This window comes from Salmo salar, chromosome 14 (assembly GCF_965601325.2).
Source record: "Salmo salar chromosome 14, fSalSal1, whole genome shotgun sequence".
NCBI lineage: Eukaryota > Metazoa > Chordata > Actinopteri > Salmoniformes > Salmonidae > Salmo > Salmo salar.
This window is the reverse complement of record NC_138304.1, coordinates 74233612-74250206: the sequence shown is the minus strand read 5'-3', so window position 1 is coordinate 74250206 and position 16595 is coordinate 74233612. Positions and strand designations below refer to the sequence as shown.

The window sequence follows — 16595 nt, the reverse complement described above, 5'->3', positions numbered from 1 at the left end:
TGCAGCGATGAGACAAGATCGCAATTGGATATCACGAAATTGGGGAGAAAAAGGGGGTAAAATACAAAAAAGAGATTACCCATAGATTAGGGCCTAATATTTAAATGGACTGATTTCCTTATATGAACTGTAACGTTTAGATTTTTGTTCAGTGTAATATAGATAGAAATAGAAGGCCTGAAACACACACAGGCTAGCTTGGATGATTAATGAATAAACAAATCTTACATTTGAATCACTGTCACAAAAGGCGCCATGTTGAATTGACCAAACTGCAGCGGGTATGTGGATACTCATTCTTTTAATAAAATACTCAAAGCATCCACAGGAAAAACAAACAATACTCACGACAGCAACAGTTTTGCAGGCTATACAAACGCAGTGCAAAAACTACCCACAAAGACAAACACACCCTATTATATAGGACTCCCAATCAAAGGCATCTCAACACACCTGCCTTCAATTGGGAGTCCCATCCAATTAACTATACATAGAAAACGAACCTAGAACCTATACCCACAACTAACTAACTAAACATAGAAATACATAAACACAGAGCAGTGCCCAAAACCCCCGGAATACATAAATAAAATGACCTACTACCTACACAACCACCCCGAACCATATAAAACAAATACCCTCTGCCACATCCTGACCAAACTCCAACAACAAATAACCCTTAACTGGTCAGGATGTGACAATCACCTACATGGAGAAATCTCAATGACAAAATGACAATAATAGGTGAGACTGGAAATGAAAGGCACAATCACAGTTATCTGATGGTAATTATTTGGATGATTACCTTAAATTAGTTTAATAGTATCATGTAATATATTCCAACCAAACAACCACGTACCACATCAAAGCTCACAATACACCTTTACCTGATGCATGTAGTGGCTCCATGGCCTCTGTACTACAATGAGCAGTTAAATAATGACACACTCTGAAAGCACAGGGCCCTTGAGAAAAACAAGGACATTATCTTCTTTCATTATATGATATAACCCAGCTAAATGGGTGCCAAGAAACAGCCAGAACTAAGAAATGTCAATAAATCTGTTGAAAATCAACCACTCTGCCTTACTTTACACCGATTCCCAGCATAGCATTCACTAGCGACGTTGTGCCAAATTTAGCGTCACTGTACAATACCACATCCTTGAATCATTCTGAGAGTACATTTTTAGAGGAGTTGTATCGATTGAGCACATACAGATGTAGGATCGAGGTTGATGTTGTTCCATCTTTCGTCTTTTCCTAAATAATCACTCGGTCTCTCCTATTCCCACAGCCCACACTCTGAACTCCACAAGCCTCTCCTCATAGCTCTTCAGTTACCCACAACCCCCTCGGTGACAATACGGGGCGGCACTGTTGCATATCGTAAGGGAAAGCCTGTATTATTTCATGATGAATCCATATGTGATCATATGTGTGTGGTTGCTCATCGAGCAGTGGCTGGTTCCTCTGTGTTGACCGTTATAAGAGGCCCCGGTTTGATTGGGACATGCATGTTTTGGGTTGTCTAACAGCCGTGGGTTCCTGTGTGTTTCCTTGCTGATTGTTTCAATGTGACATGGAAGAGGCCACTACATTGGAAGGTATTGCTTTTAAACATACAGGGAAAAGAAAGGCATTTGAATTGAATTAAAATGGCCTATTTATAACGTAAGAGATGGCCTTCATAATTGACATTTCTAAAGCAAGCAAGCATCTTCACAGTGAAAATTACAAAGGAAATGTCAACTTAGCTCGTTATCGAGTGACCTTCCATTGCCATTTATTAATCATTTATAATACATTGATAAGGCATGAATAAAACATGAGTGAGGCATGAATAAGATATATTAACAAGAGGGACCTATGCTGAAAGGGACTCCATTTTATGGAGGTTTCAAAGAACAGGGGTAAGACGGGTACTTCTTCATTGACCTGAGCAGTGAGTGACAGATGGGTAGAGTGCTCTTCTCTCATCACAAAGGGACAGATTGGTGGAGGAGAGGGAGCTGTCAGTGGATTGGGCTATGTAATCACCACAGTGGGTTAGCCGGGTCTCTTATAGAGACCTATACTGAAACCCACTGAGCCTGGCGACTCAGGCAGATTGGCAACAGATAGATGGAGAGATTGGAGGAGGTTATGAAAGTGTGGAGCGAGAGTGGAAGAGATGTGAAGAGGAGAGACGGATAGAGGAGATGGTAGGGTGATGGACTGAGGTGGTTACAGAGAGGGAAAGGAGAGATGTGGAAAGGAGAGAGGGAAAGAGAGGAGAAGAGAGAAAAGGTTGAGAGAGTGCTTTTAGAAAGAGTGGGTAAATAAGATGGGGAGGTGAGAGAGATGAAAACAACATTGAAGGACACAGAAATAGGAAAATAGTGAAGGGAATTAAGAGAGACAGCAAAGAGAGAAAATCATTAACACTGGACTCTAAATACATATAGTCTGGTCAACAATTATTGGCACCCTTGATTAAAAAAAAAGCACTTAAATAAATAATCCAAATGCTGTGTTATATTGTATGCTCAGATTTGTTTACATATTATATTATTTTATACTAATACAATTGACCTGACTGTACATAGCAAAAAAATAGAAAGGAAGCAGAAACGGAGAGGGAATGAGGCAGAGTGGTCCTGTGAAGTGAATGACAGTGTTCAGTTAGGACTTATACTGCCAATGGAGCAGCACAGGCACCAGGAGTCAGCGGCAGAGCATTGAGTTTCAGCTTCTACACAGAGGGGCTCCTATTACAATGACTAATGGACCAAGGGTTGGTTGGTGTGTGTGTCTGTGTGTCTGTGTGTCTGTGTCTGTGTGTTTCTACATATGAGACTGAAAGCCAGAAAGCTTTTTTCATTTTGTTTTTGTCAAATCACCCTGTGTGAAATTAAAAGCAGCATCACTGTTATCATTCAGTTAAACGCAAATTCTCTTTCTTTTTTTGTGGTGGTGCGCGGCCCACTCCTCGGGTTCTGCCTGTCTAAGAGCTGGGAAAACATGTCAGACGAGATCTGCTTCTCTTTCGCTCTCTCTCTACACACACACACACACACACACACACACACTTTACTTGCTTTAATTACAGTTCTGTTTTCAATGCACCCCTCGACCACTCCCCTGTTCACCCGCCTAGTTGAAAGCACATGCCACTGCTACCACGATTAGTCTTGTCAGAGACGAGCGCTGCTGCCACTGTGCTTTTTACTCCCACGCTAATTAGCCGGGTATTTTACAACACAATGGATGGAGATTTTAGAACAAGGACAGTTTAACCACCTGGCGAAGAGACGAAAGATGATTCCCTTTTTTTTAGAGAAAGAAAGAGCGATGATTTTTTACATTTAGACATAGGGCCCTGCTGGAATACTTTTCGAATGCATCCTACCTTCCTTCCTTCAGTCCTTCCCTTCTTCCTTCCTTTCTTCCTTCTTTGAAGTAATCCTAGATCTGACATTTTTGGACTAGGTTAAATTATGTAGTGGAACCCTTGCTTTCACCTTTCCAGTTGTGTACGATTAGTGATAATTACTTCAAGGCAGGGAGCGGAGGGATACATTTCACAACTATTCAAAACGGTTTTAGTCAGAATTACAAGTGATGGATATCTGTCCTGTAGATTCGAAGTTGGGTAGCTGCTCAAATCAAATCAAATGTTATTTGTCACATACACATGGTTAGCAGATGTTAATGCGAGTGTAGCAAAATGCTTGTGCTTCTAGTTCCAACAGTGCAGTAATATCTAACAAGTAATCTAACAATTCCACCACAACTACCTAATACACACAAATCTAAAGGGGAATGAGATAATGTACCTGTAAGTATATGGATGAGCGATGGCCGAGCGGCATAGGCAAGGTGCAATAGATGGTATAAAATACAGTATATACATGTGATATGAGTAATGTAAGATATGTAAGCATTATTAAAGTGGCATTGTTTAAAGTGACTAGTGATCCATTTGTTAAAGTGTCCAGTGATTGGGTCTCAATGTTGGCAGCAGCCTCTCTGAGTTAGTGATTGCTGTTTAGCAGTCTGATGGCCTTGAGATAGAAGCTGTTTTTCAGTTTCTCGGTCCCAGCTTTGATGCACCTGTACTGACCTCGCATATATAGTTTGACATTGAGACGCTATAAATTGCCGGTATCATCATGATTCCTCATAGACGGACATCATGTACTGTAGCAACAAATGACATCCTTTTTAGGGAACGCGTTTACTGTACATTATGTCCTTGGGGGTCCGTCATATGTATGTCAGAATAGACTGTGTCTGTTGAAATGATGATGGCTTTGAAAGAACCATAGCCATCTGTGCCGAATACCTTTGGAAATGAGAACGTGGATGAATGATACGATGACTAACCCCCATACAATGTAAAGTACTTGGAGACCTAGGCCTTGAACGTTATATAAATGCATTCCATCCGTGATTCGCCCTGTTAACCTTAGAGATCTTGTAATATATAAGCAGTAATTTGGTACAGTGAGCTGTACTACCTCAGTCAACTATGAGCCTTATAGACTCGGGTCAGGGACAGCCACTGTATGATACCTTGCATATCTGATCTGAGGTCAGAGCAGTAGAACATGTAGGAGGCAGCATGTTGGACACAGAGATAAATAAATGTATTAAATTCATTATGGTTATGCAATGATTCATTTCTGATGGCATTGAGCAAGGTACTCAATCATAGAAGTAGTAAATATAACATAATAAAGTGATCTTATTTTTATGGGCTCAATTAAAATCTGTTCAACTCTGACTCAAGAAGATAGAGGAATTTGAGAGTGCTGAAAGAGAGAGATTTTTTTCCAAACTTTATTACTACCCTCTTCCAGCACAGTGGTCTGAAGAAGTAAAGAAGTGGGAGGTTTGGGTTAGGAGGCTAGGCTTTTGACTGTGAGGTTGCAGGTTCAGTTCCCAGACACTGTGTGGTGAAGTATGGGAAATGCCTAGGTGCCTGTGAAGTTCTAAAAACTTCAAAACTAAAAGTCAGCTCACGCCATTTTATTGGCAGAACTATTGCTGCAGTGCATGTGCAACACAGTGCTATAACATCTTGTAGTACAGGGTTTTGTTTGAGGTTTTTTTGTAACAGGCTAACTTTTTATGTCTCACAACTGTAGGGCCAAGATCCAAACTAAGAGATGGCATCAGTTTGAATCAACTAATATATTTTCCTTGGTTTCCCCTAAACCCTATTGATATTCAAAACCATGTCCGTCTCAAGTGTGCACGGTGTATTTTAAGTTTTTTTTTTAAGCGAGCTTGATAAATGTGCCGTATGGATTACTTAACCAAAGACTTGATACAAGAGAGGGGCTTTACATCACATTATGCTCCTATTTCCCATTACCCTCTCCACAACATTAAAGACGGTGTCCGGCAGTTAAGTTGCTAATTTACCTCAAATTTTGACTTGAGGTGTAGAATCTTAATTTTAAATCTGAAACTTGTTTAAAAAAGGCTTCTGAAGTTTGATATTCCATTACGAAAAATGGATCAACCCTTACAAAAATGTCAATTTCTAATCCAGATAATAATTCACATTTCCTGTTGCTGCAGGATCATTTTCCTGCTGTAGCAAACTGGCTCAAATGAAGATCCTACATCTGTACTTGTGACTTAGCAAGGCTAACTTTCTGCATCCTGTTGGTTTGTTTTACTGCGGGGGACAGGATATAGCAACACACAGGGACTGGCAACAGGTGGTGCTACACAATATGGACCCAGCTGGCTAGTTTGTCCATTTATTTTGTAAAGGGCAACAAAATCAACCAACGGGATTGAACAAAGGGCCCATCTCTCAATCTTGAAAGCAATGAGGAAATAGCACAGCTTGCGCCCAGATTGTGCACCTGAATCCTTTGTGTTATTCTCTCTGTTCTCTCTCTCTCTCTCTCTGTTCTCTCTCTCTGTTCTCTCTGTTCTCTCTCTCTCTCTCTCTCTGTTCTCTCTCTCTCTCTCTGTTCTCTCTGTTCTCTCTCTCTGTTCTCTCTCTCTCTCGCTCTCTCTCTCTCTCTCTCTCTCTTCTGTGGCAGGTGTTACTGGCTTGGTTCAAATTGATGGAGAAGGCGATCGGGAGATTGACTTTGCCTTGTGGGACATGACCGATCTTGAGTCTGGGGTCTTTCAGGTAGGCACTGACTGCTCCTCTAGCAAAATGGTGGTTAGGCACAAACACACACTGGCACATAAATACACACTCACACTCTGTAGCTGTGTTCTTTGTCCTCTTCCAGTGTAGCAGCTATAAGACGTGCAATGACATGCACTTTCGTTCAACACCCAAAGTTAGGCTAACCATCTATCCTGTGTATCTCCAGATCGTATCCGTCTACAACAGCACCCTGAAGGAGTTGGTTCCAGTGCCGGGTATGAAGGTCCAGTGGCCGGGGGGCGCCCCGCCCCAAGACATCCCCGACTGTGGCTTCAAGAATGACAAGCCGGCTTGCTTAGCACGTATGCACTGAGGAACCCCTGGGGCCTCATTTATCAACATAAAAATATGTATATTTGCATACGAATAAACAAAACCCCCTGGAGATTTTATAAACACTGAGAGAAACATTAAAATGTTGTGCTGCTCACAATTAGGGCTGTTGCGGTGACCATATTTACACCACACCGGCAGTCAGGATGATAGGAGACAAATTTCATATTTACACCACACCGGCAGTCATGATGATAGGAGACACATTTCATATTTACACCACACCGGCAGTCATGATGATAGGAGACACATTTCATATTTACACCACACCGACAGTCATGATGATAGGAGACACATTTCATATTTACACCACACCGGCGGTCATGATGATAGGAGACACATTTCATATTTACACCACACCGGCAGTCATGATGATAGGAGACAAATTTCATATTTACACCACACCGGCAGTCAGGATGATAGGGGACAAATTTCATATTTACACCACACCGGCAGTCATGATGATAGGAGACAAATTTCATATTTACACCACACCGGCAGTCATGATGATAGGAGACAAATTTCATATTTACACCACACCGGCAGTCATGATGATAGGAGACAAATTTCATATTTACACCGCACCGGCAGTCAGGATGATAGGAGACAAATTTCGTGTGACCGGTGATCACGGTAATCTCAATCTAAAACTTTGCAAATGAATGGCGCTGATGGGTAGCCTACCAAACTTGCTAATGACCCTCGCTAATGACCTGGTACTCAGCGCTCAGTATGCTTTTTGCAGTTTGGAAGAGTTTGTGCAAATAATAATGATGACATTTTGTGGCGTTTTTGTTCATTTTAGACTTCGGTAAGGATCTTTACGTCAAAATTAATGACAGATTTCTTCAGTTATCTTAGACTAATTCTGACTATTTTGAGGAAGTGTATGCTGGCTATGCCATCTTAAAATGGTCAAACAGTACTATTGCGATTTTGTTTCTCATTCGGTTCGACTTTGGTTAGCCACCAGCCGAACTGAATCATTCTGACTCCTTTAGAGTGCTGTTACGAAATGGACACAGTAAAGCCCGGACTCATTATGCATACATTTTTTTAAAACCTGTTCCAAAAGGACAAACTGTCCAATACAAGTGAAGGAAGCAGCAGAAATTGTTGTGCCAATTGCCAAATGTTTTTCTACTTTATTCAACCAGAGCCATGGAGAAAGGGGGAGAGAGAGAGAGGGGCAAAGAGCGAGCAGCTGTAGGCTATTAGGAGGAGTGGAGGCAGTGTGTGTGTGTGTGTGTGTGTGTGTGTGTGTGTGTGTGTGTGTGTGTGTGTGTGTGTGTGTGTGTGTGTGTGTGTGTGTGTGTGTGTGTGTGTGTGTGTGTGTGTGAGTAACACACGGGAAGCTCAGAGCACCATGAGGCACAGAGGGAGAGACCGCAACCACTTATCTCATGCTAGACTAACTTCTTGCTAGTTATTTATCATCCCATCTGGTTACACAGTACCTGTCTTGACTGCATCAAACCGAAAGAAGCAAGCTAACTAGGCTAATTGAGCCTAGCCATAACATTACTGCGCTTTTCACCGTCCTACAGTTAGCCTACACATTTATTTTTTTCACCATTATTTAACCAGGTAGGCCAGTTGAGAACAAGTTCTCATTTACATCTGCGACCTGGCCAAGATAAAGCAAAGCAGTGCGACAAAAACAACAACAACACAGAGTTACACATGGGATAAACAAATATACAGTCAATAACACAATAGAAAGATCTGTATACAGTGTGTGCAAATGAACTAAGGAGGTAAGGCAATAAATAGGCCAATAGTGGCGATGTAATTACAATTTAGCCATTTACACTGGAGTGATATATGTGCAGATGAGGATGTGCAAGTAGAAATACTAGTGTGCAAAAGAGCAGAAAAAAAAACAAATATGGGGATGGGGTAGGTAGTTGGTTGGATGGGCTATTTACAGGTGGGCTGTGTACAGCTGCAGCGATCGGTAAGCTGCTCTGACAGCTGACGCTTAAAGTTAGTGAGGGAGATATGTCTCCAACTTCAGTGATTTTTGCAATTCGTTCCAATCATTGGCAGCAGAGAACTGGAAGGAAATGCGGCCAAAGTAGGTGTTGGCTTTGGGGATGACCAGTGAAATATACCTGCTGGAGCACGTGCTACTGGTGGGTGTTGCTATGGTGACCAGTGAGCTGAGATAAGGCGGAGCTTTACCAAGCAAAGACTTATAGACGACCTGGAGCCAGTGCGTTTGACGACGAATATGTAGTGAGGTCCAGCCAACGAGAGCATACAGGTCACAGTGGTGGGTAGTATATGGGGCTTTGGTGACAAAACGGATGGCACTGTGATAGACTGCATCCAATTAGCTGAGTAGAGTGTTGAAGGCTATTTTGTAAATGATATCGCCGAAGTCAAGGATCGGTAGGATAGTCAGTTTTACAAGGGTATGTTTGGCAGCATTTATAGTTGTCCACATATTCTAAGTCAGAACCGTCCAGAGTAGTGATGCTGGATGGGCGGGTGGGTGAGGGCATTTAAGAGCAGTTGGAGGCCATGGAAGGAGTGCTGTATGACGTTGAAGCTTGTTTGGAGGTTTGTTAACACAGTAACCAAAGAAGGGCCAGATGTACAGTTGAAATCGGAAGTTTACATACACTTAGGTTGGAGTCATTAAAACAAATTTTTCAACAACTCGACAAATTCCTTGTTAACAAACTATAGTTTTGACAAGTCAGTTATGACATCTACTTTGTGCATGACACAAGTCATTTTTCCAACAATTGTTTAAAGACAGATTATTTCACTTATAATTCACTGTATCACAATTCCAGTGGGTCAGAAGTTTACATACAGTAGGTTGACTGTGCTTTTAAACAGCTTGGAAAATTCCAGAAAATTATGTCATGGCTTTAGAATATTCTGCTAGGCTAATTGACATAATTTGAGTCAATTGGAGGTGTACCTGTGGATGTATTTCAAGGCCTACCTTCAAACTCAGTGCCCCTTTGCTTGACATCATGGGAAAATCAAAAGAAATCAGCCAAGACCTCAGAAAAAAATGGTAGACTTCCACAAGTCTGGTTCATCCTTGGGAGCAATTTCCAAACACCTGAAGGTACCACGTTCATCTGTACAAACAATAGTATGCAAGTATATAAACACCATGGGACCACGCAGCCGTCATACCGCTCAGGAAGGAGACGTGTTCTGTCTCCTAGAGATGAATGTACTTTGGTGCAAAAAGTGCAAATCAATCCCAGAACAACAGCAAAGGACCTTGTGAAGATGCTGGAGGAAACAGGTACAAAAGGATCTATATCCACAGTAAAACGAGTCCTATATCGACATAACCTGAAAGGCCGCTCAGCAAGGAAGAAGCCACTGCTCCAAAACAGCCATAAAAAAAGCCAGACAACTGGGGACAAAGATTGTACTTTTTGGAGAAATGTCCTCTGGTCTGATGAAACAAAAATAGAACTGTTTGGCCATGATGACCATCATTATGTTTGGAGGAAAAAGGGGGAGGCTTGCAAGCCGAAAAACACCATCCCAACCGTGAAGCACGGGGGTGGCAACATCATGTTGTGGGGGTGCTTTGCTGCATGAGGGACTGGTGCACTTCACAAAATAGATGGCATCATGAGGCGTGAAAATTATGTGGATATATTGAAGCATCATCTCAAGACATCAGTCAGGGACTTAAAGCTTGGTCGCAAATGGGTCTTCCAAATGGACAATGACCCCAACCATACTTGCAAAATGGCTTAAGGACAACAAAGTCAAGGTATTGGAGTGGCCATCACAAATCCCTGACCTCAATCCCATAGAAAAGGTATGGGCAGAACTGAAAAAGCATGTGCGAGCAAGGAGGCCTACAAACCTGACTCAGTTACACCAGCTCTGTCAGGAGGAATGGGCCAAAATTAATCCAACTTATTGTGGGAAGCTTGTGGAAGGCTACCCGAAACGTTTGACCCAAGTTAAACAATTTAAAGGCAATGCTACCAATTACTAATTGAGTGTATGTAAACTTCTGACCCACTGGGAATGTGATGAAAGAAATAAAAGCTGAAATAAATCATTCTCTCTACTATTATTCTGACATTTCACAATCTTAAAATAAAGTGGTGATCCTAACTGACCTAAGACAGGGAATTTTACTAAGATTAAATGTCAGGAATTGTGAAAAACTGAGTTTAAATTTATTTGGCAAAGGTGTATGTAAACTTCTGACTTCAACTGTATATAGAATGGTGTCGTCTGCGTAGAGGTGGATCAAAGAATCACCTGCAGCAAGAGCGACATCATTGATATATACAGAGAAAAGAGTGGGCCCGAGAATTGAGCCCTGTGGCACCCCCATAGAGACTGCCAGAGGTCCGGACCACAGGCCCTCCGATTTGACACACTGAACTCTATCTGAGAAGTAGTTAAATGAACCAGGTGAGGCAGTCATTAGAGAAACCAAGGCTGTTGAGTCAGCCGATAAGAATACGGTGATTGACAGAGTCGAAAGCCTTGGCCAGGTCGATAAAGATGGCTGCACAGTACTGTCGTTTATCGATGGGGGTTATGATATCATTTAGGACCTTGAGCGTGGCTGAGGTGCAGCCGTGACCAGCTCGGAAACCAGATTGCGTAGAGGAGAAGGTACGGTGGGATTCAACAATGGTCGGTGATCTGCTTGTTAACTTGGCTTTCGAAGACTTTAGAAAGGCAGGGCAGGATGGATATAGGTCTATAACAGTTTGGGTCTAGAGTGTCTCCCCCTTTGAAGAGGGGGATGACTGCGGCCACTTTCCAATCTTTAGGAATCTCAGACGATGCGAAAGAGAAGTTAAACAGACTAATAATAGGGTTTGGCGGCTGATGATGGCGGCAGATCATTTTAGGAAGAGAGGGTCCAGATTGTCTAGCCCAACTGATTTGTAGGGATCCAGATTTTGCAGCTCTTTCAGAACATCAGCTGTCTGGATTTGGGTGAAGGAGAAGCGGGGGGGGGGGGGGGGGGGGCTTGGGCCAATTGCTGCGGGGGTGCAGAGCTGTTGGCCGGGGTTGGGGTAGACAGGTGGAAAGCATACTTATTGAAAATCTCGATTATCGTGGATAACAACCTAACAACTCTACTCTGATTATAGCGTAAATAGCAGCTTACCTGTTGGCTTTTGGTCGCTGTAACTTTCTCATTTCTGTCATTTTAATTCCATCTTTCATTGATTAGATATCCCCTAACTTTATTGCTACAAAACATAGCAGCAATGCAGTTGTCTCTCTCTCCCCCCTGGAAGGGAAAGGATCAGAGCCCATGCCTTTTTTTTGCTACCTTTTCCAAATCATGAATATAGAGTTGCATCAAATCAAATACATTTGCATTTGTCACGTGTGCCGAATACAACAAGTGTAGACCTTACGGTGAAATGCTTACTTACAAGCCCTTAACCAACAATGCAGTTCAAGAAATAGAGTTAAGAAAATGTATACTAAATATCTTTATTTAGTAAAGTTATAAATAACTTTATAAAGTAAAGTTAAAAAAAATCTGTAAAATAAAAAGTAACACAATAAAATAACAATAACGAGACTATATACAGGGGGTACCGATATTGAGTCAATGTGCGGGGGTACAGGTTAGTTGAGGTAATTTGTACATGTAGGTAGGGGTAAAGTGACTATAAATAGATAATAAACAGCGAGTAGCAGCAGTGTAAAAACAAATGGAGGGGTTGGTCAATGTAAATAGTCTGGGTGGCCATTTGATGAATTGTTCAGCAGTCTTATGGCTTGGGGGTAGAAGCTGTTAAGGAACCTTTTGGCGCTCCGGTACTGCTTACCGTGCGGTAGCAGAGAGAACTGTCTATGACTTGGGTGACTGGAGTCTTTGACAATTTTTTGAGCCTTCCTCTGACACCGCCTAGTATACAGGTCTTGGATGTCAGGAAGTTTGTCCCCAGTGATGTACTGGGACGTACACACTCCCCTCTGTAGCGCCTCACAGTCAAATGCAGAGCAGTAGCCATACCAGGTGGTGATGCAACCGGTCAGGATGTTCTCGATGGTGCAGCTGAGGATCTGGGGACCCATGCCAAATCTTTTCAGTGTCCTGAGGGGGAAAAGGTGTTGTCGTGTCCTCTTCACGACTCTCTTGGTGTGTTTGGACCATAATAGTTTGTTGGTGATGTGGACACCAAGGAACTTGAAACTCTCGAACCGTTGCACTACAGCCCAGTCGATGTTAATGTGGGCCTGTTTTGCCCGCCTTCTCCTGTAGTCCACAATCAGCTCCTTTGTCTTGCTCACATTGAGGAAGAGGTTGTTGTCCTGGCACCATACTGCAAGGTCTCTGACCTCCTCCCTATAGGGTTGTCGGTGATCAGGCCTACCACCGTTGTGTCGTCAGCAAACTTAATGATGGTTTTAGAGTCGTGTTTGGCCATGCAGTCGTGGTTGAACAGGGAATACAGGATGGGACTAAGCACGCACCCCTGAGGGGCCCCAGTGTTGAGGATCAGCATGGCAGATGTGTTGTTGCCTACCCTTACCACCTGGGGGCGGCCCGTCAGGAAGTCCAGGATCCAGTTGCAGAGGAAGGTGTTGGGTCCTGAGCTTAGTGATGAGCTTTGGGGGCACTATTGTGTTGAACGCTGAGCTGTAGTCAATGAACAGCATTCTCACATAGGTGTTCCTTTTGTCCAGGTGGGAAAGGTCAGTGTGGAGTGCGATTGAGATTGAGTCATCTGTGGATCTGTTGGGGCGTTATGCGAATTGGGGTGGGACTAGTGTTTCTGGAAGGATGGTGTTGATGTGAGCCATGACCAGCCTTTCAAAGCACTTCATGGCTACCAACATGAGTGCTACGGTGCGGAAATCATTTAGGCAGGTTACCTTCACTTCCTTGGGCACAGGGACTATGGTGGTTTGCTTGAAACATCTAATCAAATTGTATTGGTCACATAAACATATTTCGCAGATGTAGCGAAATGCTTGTGTTCCTAGCTCCAACAGTGCAGTATTATCTAACAGTGCAGTAGTATCTAAAAACGATTCACAATACATGCAAATCTAAAAGTAAAAGAGTGGATTTAAGAAATATATAAATATTAGATGTGGTATTGACTAAAATACAGCAGAATAGAATGCAGTATACACATATGAGTTGAGTAAAGCAGTATCTAAACATTATTTAAACATTATTAATGTGACTAGTGTTCCATTTATTAAAGTGACCAGTGATTCAAAGTTGCAGGGTTGCGTAACCGGGTGGAAGCCGGCTAGTGAAGGCTATTTAACAATCTGATGGCCTTAAGATAGAAGCTGTTTTTCAGTCTCTCGGTCCCATCTTTGATGCACCTGTACTGACCTCGCCTTCCGGATGGTAGCGGGGTGAACAGGCCATGGCTCGGGTGGTTGATGTCCTTGATTATCTTTTTACCCTTCCTGTGACATCTGGTGCTGTAAGTGTACTGTAGGGCAGGTAGTTTGCCCCCGGTGATGCGTTGGGCAGACCGCACCACCCTCTGGAGATCCCTGCGGTTGTGGGCTGTGCAGTTGCCGTACCAGGCGGTGATACAGCTCAACAGGATGCTCTCAATTGCACACCTGTAAAAGTTTGTGAGGGATTTAGGGGCCAAGCCAAAAACATGTACGTATTACAGACTTGGTCAGGGAGCGGTTGTCAGTGAAGTCCTGTAGCGTAGCATCCGCGTCATCTGACCACTTCTGTATTGAGCGAGTCACTGGTACTTCCTGCTTTAGTTTTTGCTTGTAAGCAGGAATCAGGACGATAGAATTACGGTCAGATTTGCCAAATGGAGGGCGAGGGAGAGCTTTGTATGCGTCTCTGTGTGTAGAGTAAAGGTGGTCTAGAGATTTTTTTACTCTGACTGCACATGTGACATGCTGGTAGCAATGAGGTAAAACGGATTTAGGTTTGCATGCATTAAAGTCCCTGGCGACTAGGAGGACCGCTTCTGGATGAGCATTTTCTTGTTTGCTTATGGCCGGATACAGCTCATAGATATGGCTTTATTCAGCTGCATCATGCAGCCCTTATGTTTTGATTTCTAAGACATTCCCAGGTTTAGAAGCCCATCACAACTAATGAAATAATGGATTTTATTGTGATGGCTATATTAAATGGATTTATTTACTTGTTTTAGTAAGTTATATTATTTGGTTACCTACCTTAGCTGAATGCACGTACTATAATTGGCTATGGAATAGAGTGTCTGCTATATGACTAAAATGTAAATGTGTTTATTTTATTTATTTAACCTTTATTTAACTTGGCAAGTCAGTTAAGAACATTTTTTCTTTTCCAATGACGGCCTACCCCGGCCAAACACGGACCAAGCTGGGTCAATTGTGCGCCGCCCTATGGGACTGTAGTAGCTATATGAACAAAACCTTGCCATATGCTACACATACTATGACAGATGCTATTGAATTTGGCCCTGGGTATAACTTCATAGAATTCAATAACATAGTTTGTTCTTTCCTCCCAGGGACAGTCACCATGCACCAGATGGTGGCCATTGTTGTGTGCTTCATCTTCATCATCATCGCCACCGTCACCGTCTTCATCTACAGGTCAGTGGTGCCCCTTTTTTTTACCGTACAGTCTACCCCTTCCCTGAGCAAGACACTGGTCGATGGTTATGGGTTCTGATGCCTCCACTCCTGACCCCTCCTCCAACCATCTATCGTTCTCGCCATTCTGTTCACTCTCTTCCCATACTCTGCACATCTTTCCTTTTCTCTATTTTATCCCCCCCTATCTCTTTCTCTTCTGTTTGTTTTTCTACCTTTAATCTCTACAATCATGGTATGTTTTTGCCTCCCTGTTTAACTTTCTTACCCACATTGTTACTCTGTCTATCTCTCTCTTGTCCTCTTCACCCTATGACTCTCCTCTTTTCACTATCTTTCTTCCTCTGCCCTCTTTTTCCTTACTCTTTCTTTACACATTACAGGGAGATCACTGCCAGGCCAAGAAGGAACGAATAAAAGTGTTTCTGTCTCCTCTTCAGTGATGACTCACCACCAGGGTCATGTTCATTAGGCACCACACAGAAATAAACAGACAGAAACAGTGAGGGACTACCTGGACCTGTTTAATAAAAAACATTCATTTTTTCGTTTTCCATTGAAAAGTGTTTTTATATATTTACCTCCAGCCCTGTGTTTGCCCTTTGATCCTTCTCTCTGGCCTGTTTCCAGCTCCATCAGTCTTGCAGCTGAAAAGGTCACTTGCTTTATAGCTTGTCATGTCTTGTGATAACATTGTTTAACATTGAGTGCAAGTCCAGGTGAAAGTATACCTTACTTTCTAAATAATTGTTTTCTCTGGAGGAATATCAGGCCTAAGGTCGAAGTATATTATGTCTCATATCAAATATAAAAAAGCAATGTGTTTTTACATTTTCTAGAGATTTATGTTAACTTTGATAGGTGAAAAGTGAAACAGTTCAAGTTCAGTTACATATTCTAGCCAATAATTATGCTGAAGTCAGTTTGTGTTTGATATAAGCTATCCTCAATCTTTACTTTTGTCTGATAATTCCGATATTTCACATTTTATTAAAGGGATACTTCCGAATTTTGGCAATGAGGCCCTTATCTACTTCCCCAGAGTCAGGTGAACTTGTGGATACCATTTTTATGTTTCTAGCGCTAGCACAATTGCTAACTAGCATTAGCGCAATAACTGGAACTCTATGGGTATCTGCTAGTGTGCTATGGGTGTTTACTAGCACTCTAGCAGATAACCATAGACTTCCAGTCATTGTGCTAATGCTAGTTAGCATTGGCTCATGAAAGTAACTTCCTTCTTACTGGACACAGAGGCATACACATTTTATCCACAAGTTAATCTGATTCTGGGGAAGTAGATAAAGGGCCTCATTGCCAAAATCCCAAAGAATCCCTTTACACGTGCTGTAAAATTACACAGACCCTTTTTTCACTTTTTTTGTTCACGTTATAAAATACAGCAATGTGTAGTACATTTGAATAGCACATAGCCATAGGCGAATACATTTATAAATGTTTATTTTCAAATTCTTGTAAGATAAGTGCTTACTATATGAATGACTTAATCTATGGATTACTAAATCTATGTGAAGTG

At 42.3% G+C, this 16595-nt stretch overlaps 1 protein-coding gene across 1 annotated transcript in view; it reads left to right on the top strand.

Annotated features, from left to right (window-relative positions):
• LOC106569878 (atrial natriuretic peptide receptor 1) overlaps positions 1 to 16595 on the top strand; it is a 122214-nt gene that overhangs the window by 79872 nt on the left and 25747 nt on the right. Inside the window, exons 7-9 of the mRNA XM_014141587.3 lie at positions 6048 to 6142; positions 6333 to 6468; positions 14974 to 15058. Of these exons, the coding sequence (XP_013997062.1) occupies positions 6048 to 6142; positions 6333 to 6468; positions 14974 to 15058 (316 nt within the window). The remainder of the gene's footprint in view (positions 1 to 6047; positions 6143 to 6332; positions 6469 to 14973; positions 15059 to 16595) is intronic.